The 8,718-nt window shown below is 41.1% G+C and overlaps 4 protein-coding genes across 4 annotated transcripts; 2 read left to right on the forward strand and 2 right to left on the reverse strand.

Moving 5' to 3' along the window:
• Positions 52-1,748, forward strand: LOC104717531 (vacuolar protein sorting-associated protein 22 homolog 1). Its single transcript, XM_010435114.2, has 7 exons — positions 52-186; positions 286-396; positions 559-694; positions 872-1,026; positions 1,127-1,234; positions 1,350-1,439; positions 1,542-1,748. The coding sequence occupies exons 1-7, from the start codon at positions 136-138 to the stop codon at positions 1,641-1,643; spliced, it is 753 nt and encodes a 250-aa protein (XP_010433416.1). The 5' UTR covers positions 52-135; the 3' UTR covers positions 1,644-1,748.
• On the reverse strand, positions 1,701-2,857 carry LOC104717530 (fatty acid desaturase 4, chloroplastic). Its single transcript, XM_010435111.1, has one exon. The coding sequence runs from the start codon at positions 2,754-2,756 to the stop codon at positions 1,791-1,793; it is 966 nt and encodes a 321-aa protein (XP_010433413.1). The 5' UTR covers positions 2,757-2,857; the 3' UTR covers positions 1,701-1,790.
• LOC109125040 (fatty acid desaturase 4, chloroplastic-like) lies at positions 2,814-3,905 on the reverse strand. The gene has a single exon (XM_019230671.1). It carries the CDS (start codon positions 3,573-3,575, stop codon positions 2,814-2,816), a length of 762 nt encoding a protein of 253 aa, XP_019086216.1. The 5' UTR covers positions 3,576-3,905.
• On the forward strand, positions 4,039-7,038 carry LOC104717532. Its single transcript, XM_010435115.2, has 7 exons — positions 4,039-4,443; positions 4,664-4,804; positions 4,907-5,272; positions 5,633-5,878; positions 6,038-6,130; positions 6,334-6,534; positions 6,611-7,038. The coding sequence occupies exons 1-7, from the start codon at positions 4,135-4,137 to the stop codon at positions 6,824-6,826; spliced, it is 1,572 nt and encodes a 523-aa protein (XP_010433417.1). The 5' UTR covers positions 4,039-4,134; the 3' UTR covers positions 6,827-7,038.

Here is an 8,718-nt window from a genome sequence, read left to right on the forward strand (position 1 = left end):
TTTATATACTCTTAAACTTATAAATATTTATCTCGTCTTCTGCAATGCTTCTTCTCTGTCCCAGACATATTCCGAAATCCCCAATTGGAAGAGAAGAAATCCAAAGATCCAAACAAAAAAAAAAAACAGTGAAAGATGCGAAGACGACCAGGAATCGGAGGGTTACAGAAGGCCGCAGCTGCTAGGGTTTTTTACTTCTTAAATCCAATTTGATGATATGCTCCTTTTCGAATCTTCGTTGATTGAATTTTGCAGCTTCTAACTCTTATCCATCAAATAATTCAGGATCAGTACCGGTTACTAGGAGAAAATGTGGCCAAGTTACGCACCGATATGATGAAAGAACAGCTCGCCACTTTCAAGTCTCAGCTTGAAGAGTTCGCTCGCAAACACAAGGTCGTGATTTTGTTGAGAAATTTATATATTTGTTCCTCTTGTTGTGTTTGCTGTTATATCATCGTATTAAGAACTTGTAGGTAACTGATATGATCTGTCTCAGATATGGAAAACTTTGGTTTATATTCCTGAAAAGAAGCATAATTTGTCTTTGGTTTGCAGAATGACATTCGTAAAAATCCAGCCTTCAGGGCTCAATTCCATGAAATGTGTGCTAAAATTGGTGTGGATCCTCTAGCTTCAAACAAGGGTTTCTGGGCTGAGCTACTGGGAATTGGTGATTTCTACTATGAACTTGGTATGTTTTCTGACATATTCTTGTCTTGTGTCTGAGAAGAAGATGCGTAGGAAATAGAAAGCTCTTGTGTATGAGTATGGCATCTATGTAGTTTTTTTTCTTGGAATTGGACATACCCTCTGTGATATAAGAGAACATGATGCAGTTTTCTGAAAAGTTCGTAAATTCATCTAACAGGAGTTCAGATTATTGAAGTTTGTATGCTTACAAGGTCACACAATGGAGGTTTGATCAGCTTGCAAGAGCTTTGCAACCATCTTCGTCAAAGAAGGAAGAAAGATCGTGAAGCTGTGACTGAAGATGATTGTCTTCGGGCTATTAGCAAGTTAAAGGTATATGAGTTGTTTTTTTCCCTTCTCTTGTTTCATATTTTGGATTTACAAGAAAATGAACTGTTCTTGCTGGTATCTTGTTTTTTTCTTTTTCCCTCAGGTATTGGGTAGCGGATTTGAGGTTATCACAATTGGCAAAAAAAAGCTGGTCCGTTCAGTTCCTACAGAGCTGAACAAAGACCATAACCAGATCTTGGAATTGGCCCAGGTTATAATCATATTTTACACCCTTCCACAAAAGAAAACAACTTTCACTTGTTTTAAATTGTATCTTAGAAGTTCTAACTGAAGTGACTCGAGCATCTCTGTTGCTGTCCGCACAGGGGCAAGGCTTTGTGACTGTGGAAGAGGTACAAAGACGCCTCTCATGGACATCTGGTCGGGTTACAGATGCTCTCGAAACTTTGTTAGAAGTATGCAGTTTGCTATCTTTTCCACAAGTGGATTTATGTAATAGTAGATGCAATGCAACCAATGCGAATCCTGAAACTTTACAAATTTTTATTCATTTCCAGGAGGGCCTCGCAATGATCGACAATGGCCATAAAGACGGGAAGTGTCGGTACTGGTTCCCCTGTGTTTCTTCTGTATACTCATCCATTGGATCTGAAACTTAACCTGGTACATGCTCTTTTTTGTTTGTTTTATATGAAATACAGTCACTTTGTTACATATAAATTACGAACAATTATTTTCAGTATATTCTTTTAAATTTTCTTGTACATGTATCAAGAATTTTTGTTTCATGGACCAATAAAAATTATTTATGCTTGGTTGTTGGAGATCTCGGTTTCTTCTGTCCAGTCAGAGTGTGGCTCACTCCATGACCTTGGTCTCACCCCGAGCTGGAAATACAACACCATCTCCAAAGCCTCAAAGACCTTACTTTCATCCAAAACATTGTTCCATGCCCCACTCACTATGCAATAATTGTTGTTATACGGTGCTCGGTGATGTTCCGCGTGCTGTCTTCGTGAAACAAGCAGGCCCATGTCTTGCAACACTACCACGAGAGGTGGAAGCTTGCTCTTGGTTCCATGTGCCCAAGCATGGAATTGCTGGCTAAACTTTATGCAAAACGCAAATGTGCAAACAAAGCCATGAACCACAGGGTCGTTAAATGCGAGGTCTAGTGGGAGAACTGTGAAGGTTATGACTCGAGCCAGAGCGTGTAGATTGTTTGCAAATTGCCTTCTGGTTATTGTCCATGGCCACTTGTGGTGACCCTGAAAAGCTTCGATTTGGGTTCCTACCACAGGGGTTGACTCATCACCGTAATTATCGATAGCCCAGTGGTAGACACCAGAGCCTAGATCGGCTAAAATGTAGCCTGCATAACCGGCTAAAGCTGGTTCGAGCCAGAGATGAGAAGCAAACCCTCCAGTGACAGATTTAGCTAAAGAGACAAACAAGGTGGTGCATCCCGCTGCAACCCATAACCGGTGTGTCCATGTCGACTTCAGAGTTGGGTCGTTGGACAGAGGAGGATTCGCGAGGCGTTGCTCAGTCACAAGCTTCGGCTGGGGCTTGGTCGATTGCAGGGTTGGATCATTGGACAGAGGAGGCTTCACAATGCGTTGCTCTACCAGAAGCTTCCCATGATTAGGCTGAGGCTTGGTGGTAGTAGTAACAGAGCAGGTGACACGTACACGGAGAAGGGAGGGACGGCGGCTTCTTGGGATGTTGGTGATAGGTCTTAGAGGGTACTTGGCTTGAAGTGATGCAGCCATTGAGAGAGATTACAGGTGAGAGAGGAAAGTTATAAAATGAATGACAGGAGGATGAGATTACAGGTGGGAGCAAAAAGTTATAATCAATGATACAGCCATAAAATTTCNAAGCTTGCTCTTGGTTCCATGTGCCCAAGCATGGAATTGCTGGCTAAACTTTATGCAAAACGCAAATGTGCAAACAAAGCCATGAACCACAGGGTCGTTAAATGCGAGGTCTAGTGGGAGAACTGTGAAGGTTATGACTCGAGCCAGAGCGTGTAGATTGTTTGCAAATTGCCTTCTGGTTATTGTCCATGGCCACTTGTGGTGACCCTGAAAAGCTTCGATTTGGGTTCCTACCACAGGGGTTGACTCATCACCGTAATTATCGATAGCCCAGTGGTAGACACCAGAGCCTAGATCGGCTAAAATGTAGCCTGCATAACCGGCTAAAGCTGGTTCGAGCCAGAGATGAGAAGCAAACCCTCCAGTGACAGATTTAGCTAAAGAGACAAACAAGGTGGTGCATCCCGCTGCAACCCATAACCGGTGTGTCCATGTCGACTTCAGAGTTGGGTCGTTGGACAGAGGAGGATTCGCGAGGCGTTGCTCAGTCACAAGCTTCGGCTGGGGCTTGGTCGATTGCAGGGTTGGATCATTGGACAGAGGAGGCTTCACAATGCGTTGCTCTACCAGAAGCTTCCCATGATTAGGCTGAGGCTTGGTGGTAGTAGTAACAGAGCAGGTGACACGTACACGGAGAAGGGAGGGACGGCGGCTTCTTGGGATGTTGGTGATAGGTCTTAGAGGGTACTTGGCTTGAAGTGATGCAGCCATTGAGAGAGATTACAGGTGAGAGAGGAAAGTTATAAAATGAATGACAGGAGGATGAGATTACAGGTGGGAGCAAAAAGTTATAATCAATGATACAGCCATAAAATTTCTTCTAGTTGTCTCGAAACTATAACCAATGATAGAGAGGAAGAGATTACGTTGACGAAATGATAAAATGAGGTAGAGATTAGCCTGTATTATGTTGTGGTGTACGTTAGGGCTGCGTGGGACTATTGTGATCGCTTAGCTAGCGAGCGCATTACCCACCTAATACGAATATACTCTTAGTTTCAAAATTTGGATTCTTAGTATCAAAGATTTACAATTTACACCCAGCATTTTCAAAGTGTGCTATTCAGTCCTCATTTCGGTTCTTGTTTCTATTATAAAATCAGTTATTCTGGTTTAGATTGGTATATTCGGATTTTGCTTTTGTCTTATTCAAAGTCTCTATACGTTAAGAAACAAACAAAAAAAAAAAATCAAGGACGATCGAAAAAACCAAGACTTTGCGAATGCGTACACGGAGAGGAGAGAGAGTAACCGACTCAAGGCGTTAACAATGGCGGTTGCTTCATCGTCTCTGTTCATCTTCTTCGCCACGACGTTACTGCTGCTTCTCACTGTTTCGTTCGTGAAATTACCATTTCATCCTCGGGACCTGCTTCCGATTTTGCCCAGGCAAGTCTCTTGGCCGGTTCTCAATTCTCTCCATACAGCCGTCGATCTTCTCCCTACTTTTATCGGCTCTGCCTCTCTTGAAAACGACGCCGTCGAGTGGAAAGGTGCTTGCTTTTATGAGAACAAGGCTTGGTTGGAGCTCAATAACAAGTCCGGTTCTGAATTCGGCGGTGGTACTCTTCACATTAAGGTCACTATATGATGAACTTTTTTCTCTCTTAGTGTGCTCTGTGATACGTTATTTAGGCATCTGAGCTCTTAAATTTTCGGAGAACCTTTCAAATTACAAGCTTAGAGTTTCGATGGGAGCTCACAGATTTTAGATTTATATCACTCAGTTCCCTTGTTTTGTTTCTACTTTTCTATATGACCCTATCTATATTGATTCTGTTATGACGTGTTTTGTGCAGGTCGATAAGGCACATAGTTGGACGTGCATGGATATTTATGTCTTTGTGACTCCATATCGTGTGACATGGGATTGGTACTTTGTGTCGAGGGAGCACACCATGGAGTTCAAGGAGTGGGAGGGGAAAGCTGAGTATGCATATGTAAGCTGCTCTTTTCTCTTGCTATATCTTTTATGGTTTGGTGTTTTGATAACTAATATTCTAATGGCTTTTGTTTTGCCTTTCGGGCTCTGATTTAATCAGGTTAAGCAGAAAGGAGTTTCAATATTCCTCATGGAAGCAGGGATGGTGGGAACTCTCCGAGCGTTGTGGGATGTCTTCCCTCTCTTTACTAATACCGGTTGGGGGGAGAATTCTAATATCGCGTTTCTTAAGAACCATATGGGTGCTACTTTCCACCCTCGTCCTAAACCTTGGGTTACAAACATTACTACTGATGAAATTCACTCTGGAGACTTACTAGCTATTTCCAAAATCCGTGGACGGTGGGGTGGTTTTGAGACCCTTGAGAAGTGGGTAAGTGGAGCCTATGCTGGCCACACTGCTGTCTGTTTGAGGGATTCTGAAGGGAAACTCTGGGTTGGTGAATCCGGGAATGAAAATGAAAAGGTAAAAACTTAAATTGGTGGATGAATTAGTTTTTACTTATATGTTGCTTCATTTGAAAAATGATATAGCCACTGAGTACTAGTTCTTCTTCTGGGTATCATCATTAGATGACCATCACTGCTAAGAACAAACTAAACTGATTTGGTTGAACATCATCGCAATGGCAGATGAGTAATGAGTAAGATTTAAATAGTCTCTCTGCCCTTGATATGACATGTTAATATTTTTTTACCAGTGACTTTTTACCAAGTTAGTTTTGGGGAAACTGATTCTTTTTAAATGGAACTGCATTTTTTCTTCCTTATTTTATGCATATCCTGAATTATTTTCTGTCTTCTCCTTCGAACCTTGGGTTCATAGGGAGAAGATGTAATAGCGATATTGCCATGGGAAGAGTGGTGGGAATTTGAACAAACAAAGGATGACTCAAATCCCCACATCGCATTGCTACCGTTGCATCCTGATTATCGAGCCAAGTTTAATGTTACAGCTGCTTGGGAATATGCTCGTAGCATGGATGGTAAACCATATGGCTATCACAACTTGATCTTTAGCTGGATCGATACCATCAGGGGAAACTACCCACCTCCTCTGGATGCTCATCTTGTAGGTTTCATTTCTCAGTATTCTGGCATTGTTAAAAACATGAGCTTCAGTTAGTCTCTTTCTTGTTCTCTCTTTAATCAGCTTCTATCAATTACTTTATGGTTGAGGTTGTGATTGTTTCTTCTGTATCCTTTTTCCTTTTCTTTTACGTGTTTCCAGGTTGCTTCGGTCATGACAGTTTGGAGCAAAATCCAGCCTGATTATGCTGCTAACATGTGGAACGAAGCCCTTAACAAGCGACTCGGAACAGAGGTACTAGCATTTTCACTTGTTCGTAATGCTTTATCAGACTTTTTACTTTTCTCTTTGACTTATAAATAGAAGCTTTTGTAGTAGGCTTTGGGCACATGGTAGATGGTACCATATGCTTTCTCTGTTTTTCTTCTCCTTTTCTTCAGTAAATGGTCATTATTTTCTTTTCTTTAGTTCTTCTCTGAGATGTTCTACAATGGCAGGGTCTTGATCTTCCTGATGTGCTGGTGGAAGTGGAGAAGCGTGGATCTTCTTTTGACGAGTTGCTGGCAGTTCCGGAACAAGATGATTGGATATATAGTGATGGGAAATCAACTTCTTGTATCGCTTTCATCCTCGAAATGTACAAAGAAGCTGGCCTTTTCGATCCAATCTCTAGTTCTATTCAAGTCACGGAATTCACGGTGAGAACTAACCTATACACACTCTAGAATATATACACTCACACAACACACTGAGCAGTGCATTTATTTTTTACAGATCAAAGATGCTTACATGCTCAAGTTTTTCGAGAACAATGCAAGTCGTTTTCCTAAATGGTGCAATGACAATGACGATATGAAGCTTCCATACTGTCAAATACTTGGGAAATATAGAATGGAACTTCCCGGTTACAACACAATGGAGCCATACCCACATATGAACGAGCATTGCCCATCTCTGCCTCCAAAATACCACAGACCAAAGAACTGCTAGACCCGTATAATCAACTTTATTGTCCGTTTTGTTAGGAATGACTTCGTGTTGTTATTATGCACGAGTTAAATTAGAAAATTTCACTTTAAATTGAAAAAAAAACCATTGGGAAGATTCTGTATATCCTTGTACATAGAAAGTCACACACATTAATAAATATCCATGGTCTCTTTTGTGGAGAAAATTACTGAAAGTGGCAGTGGTTGCAGCAAGATACGCTGGCTCCATAATATTTCTCATAGATACAACAAAACTGAACATTGTTGTGAATGAATCAATAACAACTTTTGTCATTGATATAACAAAACTGATTGAATTGGATAAAACAATCCTACAAAGTCAATGACTAGGTCTCAACTAAACTTCTCTCCCATTCTAATACATGGGAGATGTCAAAATCTTTACGAAGCAACACCTGTTGAGATTCCCCTGGCGTTTCTCCAAGCATATCAGAGAATATCAGCAAAAGGTGTTGGCACGCATGAAGTTCATCAATCTTGTCCAGATCTGTGGCTTGTTCTGATGAAAGATCCCACCACGCTTGAAAATATGACCTGTGGAGAAGGATTCAGGTCAAACTTTATAGTGATAAACAATGCCAAGCTTTGGAATGATGAACAATAGGAGAATCGTTTACCATCTCCAGCCCGGATTAGCCTCAGGAGGACTACTAATTTTAGAACACAAAGATTTGATGAGCTTGTAATCGTCATTGGGATCTGAAAAGAAGAAAGAAAGAAAAACTTTAGATTCAGATTGTAGGTGTCGATTGGCGGAACTAGATGCAGCTTAACACCTAAGAAAAAGCCTGAATAATCCTATCTCAAAACCCTAACCTACTCTTGTAAAGAGTTCAATTCTCAATCAAAGCCAAGTAATCTGGAGAACAAGAGTTGTGTCAGTCAGTGAAAAGCAGCATACCTTCCGTCCCGAGGTCATTGTGAAGAAGCATGAGAGAAAGTGCAAATACAACGGAGGGAAGAAGAACCCTGTAGTTTGTACACAGAAGATGCTTTTGGAGATAAACGATTACTTCCTCTATTATGTGCTCTGAAATTTTCATGCTGTCTTCGAGATTCCTTTTCTTGAAGTATTCTAACAAATTCAACAACGTTTTTGGCTTTGTTTTACTTAAGACTGTCGAGTCCGAATGATTAGCTTTCGAATAAAGCTTCCTAAGAATCACTGAAGCCAACAGCCAGCGTAGAAACTTTGCTATCATAGTCTCCTCTTCTGGTTCTTCAGTGATTTTTTTAGTATCGTGATGAGACTCACTGGGTACCCTTTTATGGTCACACTTTAAGGCTGTGGAGGTCGCCCACAAAAGAAACCTTCTCAACTTGTCCACGTCCTGAAAATATATCAGATGATACAAACAAAAATTAAGCTCTTCAAAACAAAATTGGAGGGCTGCCTAATAGTGAGAGCGAGAGCGAGAGCGAGGGAGAGAAAAATAGATACCATGTCAATTATGTCAACTGGCGGGCTGCTCATTAGTATAGTAATAAGCCCATGCTCTGAACTATCTTCGACTTGAGGAGAACCAGAATTAGCAACACCCTCAAAGAGTTGGAATATTCCCTCGATTGTGATGGTGAAATGTGGCTGGTACATTTTTCGTTTCTGTGAAATCTTCAGAGTAGCTGATAGTATCTGCAAAATTAAATCAACTGAAGTAGCATTTTCTTGTACTGATACCAGTCCACCACCTAAAAGTCTGTATAAACGCGATGAGATTTCCATTAGCCCTTCAAGGCCACATCGTTGCAACCACTCTGTAACGTTTCTGGAGGCGAGAACATCAGTTATGACCTGATACGACAATATCACAAAGTAAGTCAATTAATGAACACACTGTTCTACATAAGGACTCTTGATTACAAACAAACAAC

Source organism: Camelina sativa, chromosome 10, assembly GCF_000633955.1.
Source record: "Camelina sativa cultivar DH55 chromosome 10, Cs, whole genome shotgun sequence".
In the NCBI taxonomy this organism is placed as follows: Eukaryota; Viridiplantae; Streptophyta; class Magnoliopsida; order Brassicales; family Brassicaceae; genus Camelina; species Camelina sativa.

Excerpts from the sequence above, each read along its gene's own strand:
- LOC104717530 (XM_010435111.1), bottom strand. The coding sequence starts at position 2,756 with ATGGCTGCATCACTTCAAGCCAAGTACCCTCTAAGACCTATCACCAAC.
- LOC104717532 (XM_010435115.2), top strand. The coding sequence starts at position 4,135 with ATGGCGGTTGCTTCATCGTCTCTGTTCATCTTCTTCGCCACGACGTTA. Across the intron at positions 5,879-6,037 it reads CTCCTCTGGATGCTCATCTT|GTTGCTTCGGTCATGACAGT; the intron begins GTAGGTTTCATT and ends ACGTGTTTCCAG. Across the intron at positions 6,131-6,333 it reads ACAAGCGACTCGGAACAGAG|GGTCTTGATCTTCCTGATGT; the intron begins GTACTAGCATTT and ends CTACAATGGCAG.
- LOC104717531 (XM_010435114.2), top strand. The coding sequence starts at position 136 with ATGCGAAGACGACCAGGAATCGGAGGGTTACAGAAGGCCGCAGCTGCT. Across the intron at positions 397-558 it reads AGTTCGCTCGCAAACACAAG|AATGACATTCGTAAAAATCC; the intron begins GTCGTGATTTTG and ends TTTGGTTTGCAG. Across the intron at positions 1,235-1,349 it reads AGATCTTGGAATTGGCCCAG|GGGCAAGGCTTTGTGACTGT; the intron begins GTTATAATCATA and ends CTGTCCGCACAG.